This window comes from Spinacia oleracea, chromosome 6 (genome assembly GCF_020520425.1).
Source record: "Spinacia oleracea cultivar Varoflay chromosome 6, BTI_SOV_V1, whole genome shotgun sequence".
Lineage (NCBI taxonomy): Eukaryota > Viridiplantae > Streptophyta > Magnoliopsida > Caryophyllales > Amaranthaceae > Spinacia > Spinacia oleracea.
The window spans coordinates 133107260-133125663 of NC_079492.1; the positions used below are offsets into that span (position 1 = coordinate 133107260).

General features: G+C 37.8%; 3 protein-coding genes across 4 annotated transcripts; 1 reads left to right on the plus strand and 2 right to left on the minus strand.

The window, feature by feature from the left end:
• The first annotated feature begins 6070 nt into the window (after nt 1-6070).
• LOC110791673 (SKP1-interacting partner 15) lies at nt 6071-12085 on the plus strand. 2 transcript variants are annotated; one of them, XM_021996441.2, is made up of 2 exons: nt 6071-7480; nt 11716-12085. In XM_021996441.2, the coding sequence occupies exon 1, from the start codon at nt 6228-6230 to the stop codon at nt 7431-7433; it is 1206 nt and encodes a 401-aa protein (XP_021852133.1). In that variant the 5' UTR covers nt 6071-6227; the 3' UTR covers nt 7434-7480; nt 11716-12085. The 2 variants fall into 2 exon arrangements, with proteins under 2 accessions (XP_021852133.1, XP_021852132.1); XM_021996440.2 differs by having other exon boundaries at nt 6073-7480; nt 11709-12085.
• Nucleotides 12086-13971: 1886 nt separating this feature from the next.
• On the minus strand, nt 13972-16672 carry LOC130463621 (uncharacterized). Its single transcript, XM_056832806.1, has 3 exons — nt 15203-16672; nt 14755-15099; nt 13972-14607 (listed from the first exon to the last, which is right to left on the minus strand). The coding sequence occupies exons 1-3, from the start codon at nt 16073-16075 to the stop codon at nt 13972-13974; spliced, it is 1854 nt and encodes a 617-aa protein (XP_056688784.1). The 5' UTR covers nt 16076-16672.
• LOC130463992 (uncharacterized) lies at nt 16673-17958 on the minus strand. Its single transcript, XM_056833311.1, has 2 exons — nt 17577-17958; nt 16673-17387 (listed from the first exon to the last, which is right to left on the minus strand). Exon 2 carries the CDS (start codon nt 17384-17386, stop codon nt 16679-16681), a length of 708 nt encoding a protein of 235 aa, XP_056689289.1. The 5' UTR covers nt 17387; nt 17577-17958; the 3' UTR covers nt 16673-16678.
• Between the last annotated feature and the right edge of the window lie 446 nt (nt 17959-18404).

Here is an 18404-nt window from a genome sequence, read left to right on the forward strand (position 1 = left end):
GAGGAAAAAATTTCGGAGAGGAGTTAAGTTTCTGTGTATTTTTTGTGAAAGAGGAAGGCACAATAAATAACGGAAAGCTGAAGAATTATTTCGGGAAGGAAATAAATTCGGTAATCAATTAGAATCAATAAATGACTCAATTTCCGGAATAAGATCTGTAACCGTTATGGAAAATATTCGGTTACCAAAATAGCCGTTACACAGGACTGATCGGCGGTAAAAAGGGCCCCACCCACACCCGCGAACGCGCCCGGGCCCGGCCCGCGCGCCTGCGTGTGCGGTGGCCTAGAGCCTCCTCACAAGTCTTCTAACAAACCTATTAAGGAAGTGTGGATATATAAAGTGGGTAATACTTTTGTTTTTTGTCAATGTGGGACAAGCACAATTTTCATTCTTTTGAAGCAAAAACTACCTATATTTCCAACAGTCTGTTGACTTGAAAGGTTCAAGTCAATTAGTGTGTGGAGAGGTTGTTTTGTTCATCTCTCAGTTTAGCTTTGCTATGGTGTTTGTTCTCATTGCGTTGAAAATTTCATATCCGAAAGAGGCTCCTCAGCTAAAGATGTTGAGGGTTCATAGCACTCCAATGATTCTCTCTCCCTTTGAGGAGAGACATAGAGTATCCTGTGTTAAGGGTACCAAGTCACGAATCAATGTGACTTTGTTTGGCATCGCACATTCAGACTGGGACTATTCAAACCTTTCGTTCCTTCCATCATTCCAATCCCGTGGTTTAGTAATATGTTGTTTCATGGTCGGCCATCCAAGCTGCTACAATATCCCCATCTTCCTCCAATTGCATCACAAGCGCCTTTGTTATCGGAAAGCAAAGGTAAAGTTTATTTTTGCAGGTGGTTTATCCAAAGTCAAGCGGTATTTGCTTCCAGCAACCGAGGATCCTCGTTCAAGATGGTACTAAGTTTATGTAGTGTTCTTGTGGGTAAATGTGTAAGAGCTAGTAACACTACAAGAATTTGTATCTTTAACGACAACCTAATTACGACGGGTTAAAAATCCCATTGCAAAAGTCTTTTACGACGGGGCTAACAATCAAACAAAGACGGGAACCACCGTCGCAAATGTCTTTTACGACGGGTTAACGACGGGATTTTCCATTAACGACGACCCCCTTTTAAGACGGGTTGGCGACAGGAAATCCCGTCATTAATCAACAATTATTGGTCTTTAGCGACGAGATTTCCCGTCGTTAATGGTACAATTTTTTGTAGTGACAAAGCTCGTAGTGGTAGTTTTTAGTTCAGTTTTTAATTTGTAATTACGTTCGTTTATCATATGTCAAAAAAACAGAAGTAAATCACCCTCGTTCGTTTTTATTTGTGTTTGAACCAGACAATAATACTCTGAATTGTTGCTTCTAAATTCTAATATCGTACACGTCTTGGTTAGACGAGGTGTTGTTTAAGTGCAATTGAAAACTTAGTACGAAACTATTACATATTAATCACAAATGATAATTTTAGTACGAAATCATCAGTCACCAAATTCAAAAGAACATATGTTTAGCTGAAATATCACCAAGATGGCAAGACCTTTGATTTAGCTCTCCTTGGTTCAGAATTCAAATTCTACAAACACCTATAGTTTTCAATAGTACTCCGCAATGTGGAGTACACATTTCTGGTTGAGTGAATAACGCATAGCATGATTCTATTGTTCGAATAATGACGGGATTTCATGTCGCATTGTACATGTTAGCTTGTAGCTAGCTAGACATAATGCAAAAATCTGGCTAGTTAGTGATAAAGAAGCTATTAGAGATTACATTCATTTAATCGGCTACAACTTATTTTGACTTATTTAAAATTATCGAAACTTATTTTATCCAAAATTAAATAAGTCAAAAGTAAAGTTCAAGACAACATGTTATACACATCATAACATTGTTCATGATTTTTTATTAACATTAAGCACAAAATACAACCATACAAAACAAAGTACTTGTGGGGAACAACCTTATAGGAAGAACTCTTCCATCCCACAGTCTCAAAATACAACCATAAGACCCCTTTAACAAAAAAAACTAACACATAACCAACAATTCAAACCATGCCTGGTCAAACTCGAAAATTTTCATGCGGACCAAATCCTAATTCCAACTGTCATAGCCGCTTGAGTGTCTTTAGTAACAATACCAACACTAGTCACCTTATGTTCCCACATAACCTTGTTCCTGACCAGGGGCGGATCTAGGAATTTATATATTGGGGTCCAAAAAAATTATGATTTTCTTCCCTTTTAATGGGTTAAAGTTGAAAGGAAAATAGTCAAAATATTATAAACGCCGTAATAAAATATGTGGAGAATTTAAGAACTTCAGTTTTAGGTTTTCATAACAATAAAACTCAATACCTAGTCCAAAATACAGCAAAAACTTGGCTCGGTTTCAATTTAAAATGAAAAAAATGAGTTTTTCAACTTTGAAGGAGATTTACTTTATTACAATAATTGTCACTGAACAAATAGCATACAAAGACACTTGCGGGGAATTATAAATCTATATACAAAGTAATTCATTAGACCTCTAAAAAGTTCAAAATAACATGCAATAACTATAAGTCTATAAAAATGAAGTATTACATACAGAGTACCTTATTAGAAGTATTCTTATGGAAAATCCAAAAACTTTTTAAGAAAAAATAACACTACTACGGAGTATTATTTTTTGTGTTTTTATAAAGAAAAATCATGAATCATTATAGAAACGAAAACAATAAAAAGTGATGAGGAAAAAGCGACTAACAAAAGGAAAAACAAAAAACAGAATTTAGATGATCAACGCATGACAAATAAAAGATTAAAAAAAAAATCATTATTAATGTCCTATTATGAGAATTTGAACCCAGATTGCCTAGGTAAAATAGAGATCAAGTAACCATTAAGGGTGCGTTCTGTTCAACTTATTTGACCTGAACTTATCTGAACTTATCTGATCTGAACTTATCTGAACTTATTGGAACTTATTGAAACTTATTGGAACTTATCTGAATTTATCTGACTTATTGAAACTTATTAGAATTTCTTGAAACTTATTACTAATAACATTACAAATAATATTAACAATAATAAATAGTAAATAATAAATAGTAAATAGTAAATAACAAATACTCCGTAATAAATAATAAATAATAAATAATAAATAATAAATAATAATATTAATATTAATAATAATAAATAATAATAAATAATAATATTATTTATTAATATTGGAACTTATTGAAACTTATCTGAACTTATTGAAACTTATCTGAACTCATCTGAACTTACCTGAACTTATTGGAACTTATTGGAACTTATCTGAACTTATTGGACCTGAAACTTATTTTTTTAAGGTGAACAGAACGCACCTTAAGACAAAGGTACTTAATTATCATTATTATAGGTTAATTACATATACTTAATTATTATAGGTTAATTACATATACTTAATTATTATAGGTTAATTACATATACTTAATTATTTTAAGTACTCCTAAAAGCCCGGAAAACCCAAACCACTTTAGACCGATTAGTTTATGTAACACAATATACAAAGCAATTGCAAAACTTATTGTCTCCCGCCTCAGGCTTATCCTCCAAACCCACATAAGCCCCTTTCAAAATGCTTTCACCCCAGAATGATCCATTCACGATAATCTCCTTATAGTCCAGGAGATAATGAATGGATTTAAAAACTCAAAATTGAAAGTGGGATGGTATGCCCTAAAATTGGATATGGAGAAATCTTACAACAGAATTGAATGGGACTTCCTCTGGGCAGTCCTAAGCTAGGCTTTCCTCCTATCTAGATAAGCTGGGTTGAATCGTGTGAAACTACAGTCTTCTACTCAGTCAAAGTTAATGGCGAAACTACGGACCATTTCAGACCGTCAAGATCGAGGTCTAAGACAGGGAGATCCATCATCGCCTTATCTTTTCATCATTTGCATGGATGTTTTCATCTACTTGCTAACCAATGAAAGCATATCAACCTCCTCCGGGATAGGGTTTAAGGTCACTCTTGCCACAAATAAAATCCCAGGACTAATGTTTGCTGATGATAGCCTCCTATTCTGTAAGGCCACCAACGCTTCGTGCCATGACCTTAAAAAAAAAAATCGATAAATTCTGCTCGCTCTCTGGACAATTGGTAAACTTTCACAAATAATCTATCGTCTTCTCAATACTTATTCCGAATACCAGGAAAGATGCACTAGCAAACTTCTTATCAAAAGCTGGTCGTTCGAGCCTATTTCAAAGTAACTTGGAAGCCCTCCCTGTTTATATATGCTCTTTTTTCCTTCTTCCTAAGAATACTACAAAAAATCTGGATGCCACCCATCGCAGGTTTTTCTGGAACTCTGACCCTTACAGGGGAGCCACTCCCCTAATTGCATGGAATAAAATCTGCAAGCCAAAGTCGATAAGGGGTCTACGCTTACGTAGAACTGAACCAATGAACAGGGCTTTTATACCCAAGCTAAGATGGAAAATCCTGACTAACAATACCAACCTATGGGCCAATTTAATGAGGAAAAAGTACCTTAGAAACACAAATTTCTTCTCCTGTAAACATATTCTGAACCAAAGGTAGATCCTTCATAAAGGAATCCGCTAGAAACTAGGCAATGGAAAAATATCAACTTCTAGGAAGATAACTGGGCTTTTCACTCTTGCCTTAAAGACAGATAGGATGTGGACAACCGCTATGTTAATGAAAATGCAAAGTTGGCAGATTTTATTCTACCCAATAAAAAGTGGGATATAGCAAAGCTAAGAAGCAGACTTCCTGAATCGCTAGTCCTAAGGAATTCCTATACCGACTCGAGATTTCCTTGTTTGGGGTTGCACAAGCAGTGGGGAGTTTTCCGTCAGATCGGCAAACTGGCTTGCCCACAACCTGCCTAGGGATACTCCTAAATGGGAACATAGATGGACTTGGGATTTGGAGATCCCCCCGAAACTTAAAATCTTTTTATGGCAAATCTCCCATGCAAGCCTACCTTGCAGGGAATCCCTTTTCCACAGGAAGATTCTTCCTTCGCCTCTCTGTCCTAGATGCAATAGCAATGACGAATCCATGAACCACCTCTTTCTCCTTTGCGATCACTCTAAACAGCTCTGGGAGAACAGATTAATCATTCATTGGCTAGATTGCACGATTCGGTTCACCGACCTCTTGCCAGCACTATCTAATCTTCGTCGCTACCCGAAGACTCTTCTACGCTTCATCTTCCTTTTTTGGTCCATCTGGAAGGAAATGAATGGTGTCATTTTCACGCAAATAGAGTTCTTGCATTTGAGATGTTTCTTCAGAGCTAAGCACCTTCAAAAAGAATGGGATTATAGACTCCAACTGGATTCTATTCAATCCCCATCCATCCATCCACCTCACCCTTCCTCCACCTCTAACCACGTCACCTCCTCCAAACCTCTCCTGGTTAGATGGTTACTTTCATCCATCCACCTATTTCGAGATCATCTTGGATCTACGAGAAGTGTTGTTACTTTCAACCTAGGAAACACTCAGGTCTATATGGCGGAAACTATTGCGTTCCACAAAGGAATTTAAGAGTCTATTGAACTGACATCAACAAGATACATATCGAAGACGACAATCTACTGGTTATCAATGCAGTTAAAGATATTTGGAAAACACCTTGGAAATTACAAAATATCATTGGGGACATCAAGGCTCTTATGAATAGGTTTTCTTCAGTCACCATTGAGTACGTTTATAGGGAAGCAAACAGGGCAGCAAATTGGGTTGCAAATGTCGGTCATTTAGTTTAAAATTATTTGTGTATTCAGGTCTCTAGTAGTCGGACTCTTAACAAGAGTTTAGCAAATGATTATTTAGGAGTAACCCTCGAACAGAGGGGCTCCTAAATCTTTTTTTCTCACCTTGTAAATTAAAATAAATAAAATTGCGTGCATGTGAATCGATCTCCAGAATAATACGCAGACAATATTTTCCATTGTTGTCAACTTTTATTCACAGTGGTAACTTCTCCAATTGGTTGAATGTTCTTTTTTCTCACACTATTATTGAGTATTGACTAAAAACAAACACACTTTTCTCTTGAATTGAGTTGGAAACTTGGAAGGTATCCATTCCTTTCACTCTCCTCCTCATCCCCCACCACACCTCCCTCTTTCTCTCTCCTCAACAACCCAAACTTTTCCACCATTAACGGACCTTCACTTTCTCTCTCCTCTCCTCTCCTCTAATGGAATCTCCACCAATCTACCGTCTCCCTCAAGACACCCTCCACATGATCTTCACCAAACTCCCCCTCCGCGATATCATCCGTTGCCGATCTATCTCCAAGCCCTTCAACCACCTCCTCACTTCCCCCTCCTTCTGCCACCTCATCTCCTCCCTCCACCCTCCTCTTTCTCTCCTCGCTCTCCGCCCTCCCCACCACCACACCCGCCACCGTCAAGCCGCCCTTCTCTCCCCTCCTCCTCCTCCTCCCCCTCTCCCTCTCCTCCACGCCTTCGATCCTTCCTCCGATAAATGGCTCAGATTTGACCTCACTTTCCTTCCCTTCACTTCTCTCTCCCCGGTCACTTCCTCACTCGGTCAGATCTACCTCTGGGGTGACTCACCCGAGTCCCCTGCTCGCTCACTTGTTGTTTGCAACCCTTTAACCCGGGCTTACCGGGTTCTCCCCCAGCTCGGGTCCGCGTGGTCGAAACATGGATCGGTTTTATCCGGGTCCGGTGGGCGGATTCTTGTTCTCACTGAACTCGCCACCTTGTATTGGTGTGATCACAGCACTCACAATCGCAGTTACAATAAGAAAATTAGCAACAATAACAAGAATAGTTGGTTAAAGTTTTCGTCGAATTTACCCTCGAAACCTCGGAGCCCCATCTTAGTTGGGAGCTCCTTGTATGCCCTCTGTGATGTGGGATCACCTTGGAGAAGTCTCTGGAAGTTATTCAGCTGTAAGCTGCCCGATTTCGAGACGACGGCGTTGGGATGGAGTAGGGTCGAGAGGAGTGAATGGGGGGATGTGTTTGATATCTTGAAAAGACCTAGATTAGTCAAGGGGGTTGGGAACAAGATTCTAATGGTGGGAGGGCTAAAATCGTCATTTTCATTGAATGCTTCTTGCTCTACAATATTGATACTTAGGTTGGATTTGGAGAGTCTGGAGTGGGATGAGGCAGGGAGAATGCCTTTGGATATGTATAAGTGTTTTCAGGAATCTTCGAAGTTTAAGGTTTTTGGAGGAGGGGATAAGGTTTGTTTTTCGGCTAAGAGGGTTGGGAAGTTGGCATTGTGGGACAATTCCGCTCAAGGAGTAGGTGGTGGAGGTGGCGGTGGCGGTGGCGGTGAGTGGCAGTGGATCGAGGGGGCGCCTGGGTATGGGGACGGATTGTTACGTGGGTTCGTATTTGATGCTTGCCTTGGTTCGGTGTCGTGATGGGTGTGTGGTTCTTTTGGTGGATTTCTCGTCAACCTTACTATAGGGTATGTTTTAAGTTCTTAGTATGTTGTTGTCACTGTATTTTATTTTTATTTTTATTTTGAAGAACATGATCTATTATATATTTCTATGCTTAGAATGTTGAACTTGTAGGTATATATGTTGTCTTTCATCAGTTGTGAAGTGTGAGTTTGATTAGTACTTAGTAGCTAAGGAGTACAAATGTAGCTAGTTTTAGATTGCAATGACTATACAGTCTATAATCGAAACAGAGATGTTTAACTGAACTTTATGTTGAATAGGAAAAGAAAGGCAAATTATGTTGAAGCTTTCATGGCTACAAATGGTGTAAAATAAAATAGATGAAGTGAAGTATGGGAATTACAATCGTTAGGATTAGGAATAAATAAGGTAACAAGTAGAAATTAGGACGCCCTATTCCCAAGTTTTTGGTATTGGTGGTTGATGGGTGAGGAGTAGGGAATACGGAGTAGAGGTTTGGTAACACAGAGAGGGAGAGAGAGATTAATCAAGGAAATTTCACTAAATTATTTGCTATTAACGAGTACTACGTAAGATAGTTAAGACATATAACTTATTCTATCCACTAGGTATATTATCCATCTCTACCTGATGTTAAAAAATTAATTGTCTTGTAGAGGTGGGTAATCTATCCATTGGGTAGAAATAGTTATCCCTGTAGTTTAGTGGTTGTTTGATGAACATAGGAAACATTCTTATGAAGTACTCGAAAGTAGTAGACAAAAAGTTATTTGGTTGATAAATTCATTTGAGATTCTATGTACACATAATTTCTACTTCCTTCAAGATCGGAAATTTGCTTGTCTAGTTTCTTCTTGGTAAATGAAGCTTCCTACGTTAAGTTCTGCTTCCTCCTATTAACCAAACAAATTTTGTACTCCGTATTTCTTTGGAGGTGACACTGCCTAGACTTTTACTGTCCTACGTCCTACTAGACAACCACTTGGTGAATTTCCAACTGCTGGTTTCTACTCTCATATTCTCTCTCAGTCTTCAATTAGAATTATTATGATACAACCATTGTAAATAGGAGATGGTGTACAACTCAAGCCAATCCCTATTTCCATTTGAATAAAGCCTTGTTGATTCTCATAGCTTGTAATCTTTGAGTTCCCTTAGACCATTCTTTTTTTTCTTCTAAAATCTAAATAGTTTTAATCATGTACTTGCCTTCATGACAATAAATGATTAATTGTCGTGTAACTCGTGTTTGATTTTAGGATTTGGAATAAGTAGAAGTGACAATTGGAAATTAGGAGATCTTAGGATTTGTTATTCCGCCTACAAAATGTATCTTGTACCCGGGTACACCTAGCTCGTTCCTTTTGCTCATTTTCTTAGTTTTGCTCATTTTAAAAAAAAAGAAAAACTTACAATGAACAAAACTTTGCAATGAGAAAAATAAAAACCCTTGGGTACATCTAGCTCTAGGTATACCCGAGTACAAGATAGATTTTGTAAGAGAGAATAACAATATTGAGATTAATGAAAGAGAGGGAAGGGGTTGATGAGGACTTTGCCATTTTATTTAAATTAATATATATTATTCCCTGACTATCCCGCCAAGGACAAACCTAAATGTTGTTTAGAGTAGGCGAATATGGCAAATCAGCCCCATAACTTAAGTGTTATACTGTTATGTGCAAATTAGCCCTCTAACTCTTACATGTACTCCCTCCGTCCCAAAATTATAGTCCTATTTGACTAAAAACACGGATTTTAAGAAAAGTGGAATTAAGTGTGCCGGAAATTGAAATATAGTACATTGATGATGAAAAAGTAGAATATAGTACATGTAAAAAAGAATAAAGTACATGGGGAAAAGAAAATAGTACATGTTAAAAGGAATAAAATACTTTTCTTTTTGTTTTGGGGTCCCAAATGAGGATAACATGGGAAATTTGTTGTGTTCAAATAAGTAAATAAGACTATAATTATGGGACGCCCGATTTAGAAAAACAGGATTATAATTTTGGGACAGAGAGAGTAGCAAATTAACCCCACGACTATCATACAAAGTGCAATTAACTCCTTAATGACATTTCTCCACAAAAATCAGCCGGAAATGATGATCGTCGCCGGAAAAAACTTAAATAATTTTATTTTGCTCATTTATAAATATATGAATTATCTGATTTTTAGTGTATATTCACGCTTCTCACCCCCTCAAATCCTCGTTATTTTTTGTCTCATGTCTTCATCTTCTATGGAGTTTTACCTACCGTAGTAGGGTGCTCTCCCTCTTGATCTGCAAATCTGCAATTATATGTACCCATAAAACCCATTCAATGATAAAGAGTAAAACTACATTGTTGTTGGCTTCTGCAATATTCTTTCATCTTTTACTTCGTCTTGTGGTTGTCGCATGGATATTGGATTTTAATCTTATACAAATATATGTATATGAGATGTATGTACATATTTTTTTTTTTTTTTGTGAATACGAGATGTGCATGAAATTAATGATTATATTTTTTCTTCTTTTTGTTAATTTATGGTTTATAATGCGACAATAGTGGGTAACTATTATCTTTTCCGGTGGTATTTAGCCGGAAAATGATACTATGTAGTAAATTACACGTGGCATGATAGTTATGGGGTTAATTTGCTACAATTTAAAGTTGAAAGGCTGATTTGTACATAACATGTAAGTTACGGGATTAATTTGTCACATTCGCCGTTTAGAGTAACTTAGATAGTTTTTGTTTCAATTCATTTTAACTTATTTTGACTTATTTCGGCAAAAATAAGTTTCAGCAAAAGTAAGTTATTTCAATTTAACATACAAATAAGTTCTTTACCGCAAAAATAAATTCAGATAAGTTAATGTCAGTTGAACCTAACAGAACCTTAATTAGTGGTGTTTGATCAATGTAGAGATACACTTCATGTGTGATTTCCCAAGAACTAGGAAGTTAGGAAGTTGTTGGTTGATGAAACCAGTTTCGTGAAGCTAGAAAGGGAACTCTCAATTGAAAAATCATCTATTATTTTGTGAAACCATTCTGACTAGTAATTGCTGGTGGTATAAACTTCTACGCACAATGCAGGAAAAGGCGGGGATAGAGAACAGAATGAGCCATGGGCCAACCTGGAGTTGTTACTCATGTTTGATTAGTATTTTTAATTGTCGTGTTACTCATGTTTGATTTTTAGGATTTGGAATAAGTAGAAGTGACAAATGGAATTTAGGGGTATTGTGATTTGTTTTGCCCTCCTACAAAATCTATCTTGTATCCGGGTACACCTAGAGATAGGTGTACCTAAGGGTTCTTTTTGCTCATTTGCTTAGTTTATCTCATTTAAGGAAAAAAACTTCCAGTGAGCAAATTTTTCAATGAGAAAAATAAAAACCCTTGGGTACACCTAGCTTAAGGTGTACCCGGATACAAGATAGATTTTATAGGGGGGAATAACAATGTTGTGATTAATGAAATAGAGGGAAGAGATTGGTAAGGACAGACGTAACAATTTTTTAGAGTAGTTTAGACGCTTATTGGGTGTTCGATCAATGTTGAAATACACTTCATTTAATCACGTGTGACTTCCCAAGAAGTAGAAAATTAGGAAGTTGTTGGTTGATGAAAACATAGGAGGCTGTACTTCCTTGGTTCTCCCTTTAAAATCTATTTCCTACCATTTGTCGAAACAGTTCTCAACACTTTTGAAGTTAGAAATGGAATTCCCTAGGGAAAGAGTTACTTCCAATGTCCAACCAACCACTTAGTGAATTTCCAGCTGCTGGTCCCTAGTTTCTTTCACTCATGGTCTCACACCCATCTCAGTCCCCACTCTCGTATTTCCAATACTGGTTAATATTGTCATGATCGCACCCCACTGAAGTTGAGTTTAGCGTACCAATTTCATGCAGAGAGGACTTGAACGTTGTGACTGAAGAACACGGATATTAACATGGCATTAAGCTACTTGATATGTTTTCACCTTTTGAGTGCTTTTAAAGTGGATGTACATCTGAAAATCAAACATTACAAAGTATCTGAATCTATTTTAGAAATGTGACAAAACAGTCAAAACTTATTCTGGATATCACAAGCTAGAGTATACACGACTACTAATTTTAAACGGAGGGAGTACATACTGCTAATTGTGAGGTATAAGAAGTAACAATTTCTCTAATTAGGAAACTGTCAATTGAAAAGTCAATCTATTATCGTGAAAACAGTTATCTGATTAGTAAATATAATGCTGGTGGAATAAATTTCTACGCAGAATGCAGGAAAAAGGTGGGGATGGATAACAGAATGAGCCATGGGCCAGCGAACATGGAGTTGTGTAGACTACCCAACAACCATTGATGGCGATTTATGGAAAAGTCGCAGGGCGAAGATGAGAGAATTATAGATTTTAATCTCAACTTCATAACGAGATGCATCTCATACATAATGTGAAGCAGATGAAGCTGGGTCAACTGGTTTTCCTGCAGATATATTTGAAAGTATCTTTGTTCAAGCTGGCTGTTTTTCTTTTGTAGAAAAATATGACAAAAAATGATAGGTTATGATATTTACTACTCCGAACAATACTTTGCATGAATTAAATGTACACCAGTTCAGAAATTTAATTTGAAATATATTAAATTTAGTTCCCATTTGTGTTTTATGAGCTTTTGATTTGTGTTTTATGAGCAATGATCTCTCTAGTGTCAAGGTCAACCAAAGGGTAGATGTCCTTTTCAAGACACGGATTCTTTCATTTGCAAATTTGAAACCAAATACTCGTAAGAATGTAGTCGTACGAATGGAGTCGTCAATCCTAAAACGATGTCAGTCGTTTAGTTTATTTATGGATGCGCTTTGAACGAAAGGTTAAGACATTCCTCCATTTTTTTTTTTTTTTTTTTTGATTCCAATGAGCCACAAGGGCAATATAAATTACAAATGGGTGGAGGGATTCGAACCTGAGACCTATTGTCCACAGGCCCTCAATCTTAACCACTAGGCCAAGACATCATTGGTTTAAGACATTCCTCCATGATTGTACGAGTAAGGTTGTATTCGCCACACGGCAGGATATATCGTACTTAAACGAGACTTGCAGATGAACCTTAGTTGTACAAGGAAGTGTATCCGTACTAGTTGCATTACTCTTCTTTTTATCAATTAAAAGAATATTATATATTGGGATGATTTTACAATTAGCCAATGTAAATTATTAATCGTGACCATACATTTTAAATAATAAATCTACACCACTAATTTGATTGATAAATAATTAAAATAAAAACTATTTTCTGATAAAGAAAAATAAAGTAACTGCTCCATAAACTAGGTATTTCCCTTTTCCTTCCCATATACGGATATACAGTACCTTTCATTTCCAATTCTCACAACAACATTCATGGAAGCCTTCAAATCAGTTGTAAATTTATTAAGTAATATTTATACCATTCTCGTATCGTTAACAACTAACTCCTATTATTGATATATATATATACGGTTTTTTCATGAAATGCCCCCGAGGTTTTAAAAAACGCACCAAATACCCTCGCCTGTTTCGATTCACATAATATACCCCTATTTTTTTCCAAGTTTGCACCAAATACCCCTTAACTGACCTTCCGTTAGTCCTCCGTTAAGTCGTGTTTATAATTCACAGTATACCCCTTTTTATAAACTTAATGCATAATATACACCTATTTTAAAATTAAGTTGCACTAGATACCCAAATTGCAGGAATTTGAATTTAACGGCTAGTTTTTAAACCTAGGAAGCAAAATATAGCCGTTATGTTCTTGCTGCATATAAATGCTACTAGTGTTCACCTCACTTGCATACTTTCCCCTCTCCAAATTAGCCATGAGCTCTCATTCAAAAATCGAATCTTCTTCCATCCCAAATTTAGCATACATTAGAGTTCCTAATAAAAATTGCTATTGCGGGAGAAGATTTGCAATTAGGAGCTCGGAAACGGAAAAAAATCCGCAAAAGCTTTACTACAAGTGTGATCCTTGTGATAATTTCAAATGGTGCAAAGGTTTTCTTGAGCACACAAGTGATGAAGTTCAGAGCAAGGGAAACAGAGATGATGAAAACAGGGGAATGCAAGAACAAAGCTGGGGAATGCAAGAACAGAGCAGGGGAATGCATGAAGAGTTGAAGCTATTGAAGAAGAAGATCAAACAACAGAAACAGCAAATCAATTTTGCAATAAAAATTGGTGTATTAATGTTTGCATTTCTGATTTGGATAGCAATGAAGTAAAGTTGTAACAAATTTCATGAAATAAAGAGACTTTGTTCCATAAATACTTGTTCAAGCAAATAAGCTTTACATAAACTGAACTTTAAGTGGACAAACACCACTGAACTGCACAAAAAGAGGTGTTCTAAGCATTTCACTGTTTCCAAAAAATGATCTCTGCACAACTGTTTCCAAAAACTGATTCTAACTAAACTGATTCTGACTAAACTGATTTGACTAAGTTAGTTTAGCTTTGTGCACTACAATTCACAAAATATAGCCAACTGAGGTGACTATGCAGCTGCCTTTGACCTCTTCCTTGTGTTTGGTCCCCCATTTGATGTACTTGCTCCTGCTGCACCACTCTTTGAAGTACTTGGTCCAGTGGCACTTGTTCCTCCACTCTTGCATGTTCTTGAGTTGTGACCAAACTCTCTACACTTTCCACATTTCACATTTGTGTTCCTCTTCCCTTTCTTTGGTTCATTTTCCCCTCTCTTTCTCTTCTTAGCAGGTCTGCCAGATGGTCTTTTGATGGTTGGAGGCTGAATGGAAGGAAGGCCAAAGTCAGGCCACTGAGATGGATCTGCCATAGGATGAATATGTTCTGCATAGGTTAGCTTGTATGCAGCAGCCTTGAACCATGGGGATATGAAATCATGGGGGTTCATCCTTTGGTCATATATGACCCTCAGTGCATGCTTGCAGGGGATTCCACAGATCTGCCACTTCCCACAGGCACAACTTCTTGTTGCAAGCCTAATTGGGAAGTTGACATGTCCATCCCTAACCTCAAATTCACCCCCTCCACATGCTGTGGCATAACATAACCTGGACTCAGCTGTCCTCTCCTCTAACTCTTTCAATGCATATGCAGTGAGCTGACCTTCCTCCATGTCAACTGCCTTGTCAAATCTAGCCCCCACCCTCTGCATACACCAACTTCTGATTGCTGTACACCAGACATTAACCAACAAACAACAAGTTCAGGGGTATATTATGCATGAATATGATTAAACAACAAACAACAAGTTCAGGGGTAATATTATGCATGAATATGATTAGAAGATTTATACCTTCCATGAGAAGACAGGCATGTCTCTGAAGGGCTTTGTGCATGCATTGAATGACTCCACAAAGTTTGTTGTGTTGTGATCACAACAAACAGTAGAGTCAAACTTATGCCTAGACCACTGCTCAATGCAGCTGTTCAAGTATGCAGTGGCATTTGCATTGTACTCACTGATCTTTTCCATGGCCTTACCAAACACATACTCATTGTATGCATTAGCAGCTATCCAAAATAGCTTGTGGAATGCAGATCCACTGAAGCCATTGTTCTTACAATTCATGTATAGGTGTTGGCAGCAAACTCTCCTAGTTGCTCTAGGAAAAGTTTCTCTAACTGCCAACTCAACACCCTACACATCAGCAAACAACAAAAACAGGTTCATTAATATAGAAACATAAACATAAGAAAAAGTAAAGATCAGAAAAGAGTAAATATCAGATCAGTACACATACCTTCATCCTATCACTGATGAAGGTCCAATCATCTCTGTTGCAACCCTCCTGCTCAAACATTTGCCTCAAACATCTCATGAAGTAGGTCCAACTGTCACAACTCTCAGTGTCTACTATCCCATAGGCAAGAACAAAAATTTCATTATTCCCATCTATGTCAACTGCTGTCAGTAGAATGCCCTTGTAGAAACCACTTAAATGAGCCCCATCTATTCCAATTATGGGCCTACAACCCCTTAGAAACCCCCTGACTTGTGCAGCAAATGAGAAGAAGCAAGCTCTGAATTTTGGGTTCACATCCCCACTACTGGCCCCCCATGTTATAAGTGCATGACTCCCTGGGTTTGTTTGCTTAATCATCTCAGCATATCTAGGCAACAGCTCATATGCTTCAGCCCAACCACCATGCAGCTTTCCCTTTGCCATACTCCTGACCTTGTACAATAGCCTCTTTTTCACCCTCAACTGAAACTTCTCCTGTGCATACCTCCTCAATGTCTCCACTGGAATCTCTGGATTTGCCTCTATTTCCCCCAACATATGCTTACACAACCACTCAGAGGTCACTACTGGATTCTCCTCAAGCCTCCCACAAGTTCTGTGGGACCCACTGATCACCTTAATGGCCCAGCTAACATTGTCAAACAACCTACTGGCATGTATCCTCCAGTCACATGACTCCACTGCACACACTGCTGTGTACCTCCTATTATCAGCCCTCTCAACACTAAGCCCAAACCCCTCCTGTATGCAGTAACTTCTCAACACTTCAAGAAATGTGGCCTTATCATGAAAGATCAACCAGGGTTCTAACTTAATGGACCCATATGGTTGATCAGTCCATATTTTGCCATTTTTATAGGCCTTATCCATCTTTGAGGAACCATTTAGACAATCCTCAAACCCCAAATCAGGAATATCATCAGGAATCACCTCATCATCAACATCAGAATCAATCCAATCATTCAGAACATCCTCTTGTTCAGAATCTGATTCCTCATAATCAGAATCCTCACTCTCCTCTTCTGAACATATCTCACCAACATCAGCAAAAACCCCTGGTGTCTTAGACCTTCCTGTACCCTTTCTCCCTTTTCCCTTTCCCTTGGAAACCCAAGTTCCAGCCTTCTTAGCAGTGACTTTGTTAACCCTAAACCCCTCAGGTCTAGCTCTGCCCCCCTTCTTTTTCACTGGCTGAGCTTGATCAGGTGGTGCTTGATTGTTAGGCTCATCAGTTTGGTTGTTCTGTGGTGGAGTGGGATTTTGTGGTGGTGGTGGAGGGGTGTGATGTTGTGGTGGAGAGGTGGGATGTTCTGGTGGTGGTGTGTGTTGTTGTTGTTGTGGTGGAGAGGTGGGATGTTCTGGTGGTGGTGTGTGTTGTTGTTGTTTTGGTTGGGTGGGTTCTTTCTGTGGTGGGGGTGGTGGGGGTGGTGGTGTAGGTTGTTTGGTGGGTTGTTTAGGTGGGGTGGGTTGTTTCTATGGGGTGGGTTGTTTAGCTGATGCCCTCCTTTTGGGGGTTAGTTTCTTAGAAGCAGGCTTATCCTTGCCTTTTGACTTAGAAGCAACATGATTTGTGTGTTTGGGTGGGGTGGGTTGTTTCTTTGGGGATTCTTGTGTTTGTTTTGGTTGAGAGCAACCTGGAAACACCTCATCAGCATCATCTTTGCTAATGACTCTCACATACTCAACCTTCATGTCCTCACAATCAACAACAGGGACCTCCATAGCCACAGTGTACTCCATTTGTTCCTGTATTTCCCTCAAAATGTCCTCCCTTTCCTGTTGTTTCCTCATTGCCTCTTCCTCCTCTCTTTGAGCCCTCAACAGTTCCTCTTGTCTCTCCTTAAGTTGTCTCTCTTTTTCCTTTCTATGATTCTCAATTGTTGCAACAGCATTCCTAAACACCAATCCTGGTTTATCTGTTCCCTCAACCCAAATTTCAGCAGTGTCTTTACCCCAATTCCATCCCCACAGAAGCCTTAAAGTCTTATCATCATTCAATTCAACCTTACCACAAGGACCCTCAACATACAAGCTAAAGGTACTAGGCAAAAAAACATCTTGCTTAACTGATTCCTCAAAGATATCAAGAAACAACTTCAACAAACGATATTTTTCCATGTCTCCCACTCTAATATCAAAACTATGTGACCCATAACGTAGTAACAACCAAATAGCACTCATCCTAAAGGGAAAAAATAATGAAACTAACATCAATTTTCATTCCAACAACCACAATTGACCAATAACCAACAAGAAAGTTGCGCAATTTTAAAAAAAAAACTGACAATTTCACAAACCCTAACCCTAATCGATTTCGTGAAAAAAAAACAAGTTTACCAGCAAAATTAAACAGAGGAGAAGAGATTATTACCTGGAAGTAGACTAACCAACTTTAAATTCCCGTTTCCTCTTCAACACTAACTCAACTGGAAATCGCCTCAAGTTTCTCCCTTTTTTGTCGCGATTGAAGCAAAATCACAACCCACGAACTCGCCTTTAAGGTGCGCAGCAAAATTCACAAAAATATTGAAGATCTACCCAGAATTTCTAGGGTTTGAGTAGGATTAGAGCTTGAAGAAGAACAGGGGAGAGGAGAGAGAAAGAGAAAAATGTGAACGGTTTTTTTTTTTTTTTTGGTCTTTCTGTGAAAGTGAAGGAAGTCAATGGCGCTAAACCAAAATTAAGGGCAAATAAGTAAAACACCACTAACGGCAGACTAACGGCGTTAGCTAACAGGGGCATGTCATGAACAGTACGGAAAAATAGGGGTATATTATGTGAATCGAAACAGGCGAGGGTATTTGGTGCGTTTTTTAAAACCTCAGGGGCATTTCATGAAAAAACCGATATATATATATATATATATATATATATATATATATATATATATATATATATATATATATATATATATATATATATATATATATATATTGCTACAGAATTATAGATAAAATTAACGGTGTCAATCATATTGCTACATATTGCTACTCTATTAACGGTGTCAATCAATGGAGTTTACTTATTTTTTATTTTCATAAATGGATAATTAATTGAATTAAGATAAAATCTATACTAATATATTAAAAGGCGTTGCGAAAAATGTTTATGTGCCACGTAGAACTCTCCTGTTTACGCCACGTCATTCACTTGCCAAGGTTAAGGGATGTTGTTGACAATTAAAAATCAATACAATAAG

Bases quoted from the DNA above. Each gene is read 5' to 3' on its own strand.
- LOC130463992 (XM_056833311.1), bottom strand. From the start codon at position 17,386: ATGAGTGCTATTTGGTTGTTACTACGTTATGGGTCACATAGTTTTGAT.
- LOC110791673 (XM_021996441.2), top strand. From the start codon at position 6,228: ATGGAATCTCCACCAATCTACCGTCTCCCTCAAGACACCCTCCACATG.
- LOC130463621 (XM_056832806.1), bottom strand. From the start codon at position 16,075: ATGGATAAGGCCTATAAAAATGGCAAAATATGGACTGATCAACCATAT. The intron at 15,100-15,202 runs GTATGTGTACTG...GCTGATGTGTAG, and splicing joins TCATCAGTGATAGGATGAAG to GGTGTTGAGTTGGCAGTTAG. The intron at 14,608-14,754 runs GTATAAATCTTC...TGGTGTATGCAG, and splicing joins TGCCTGTCTTCTCATGGAAG to AGGGTGGGGGCTAGATTTGA.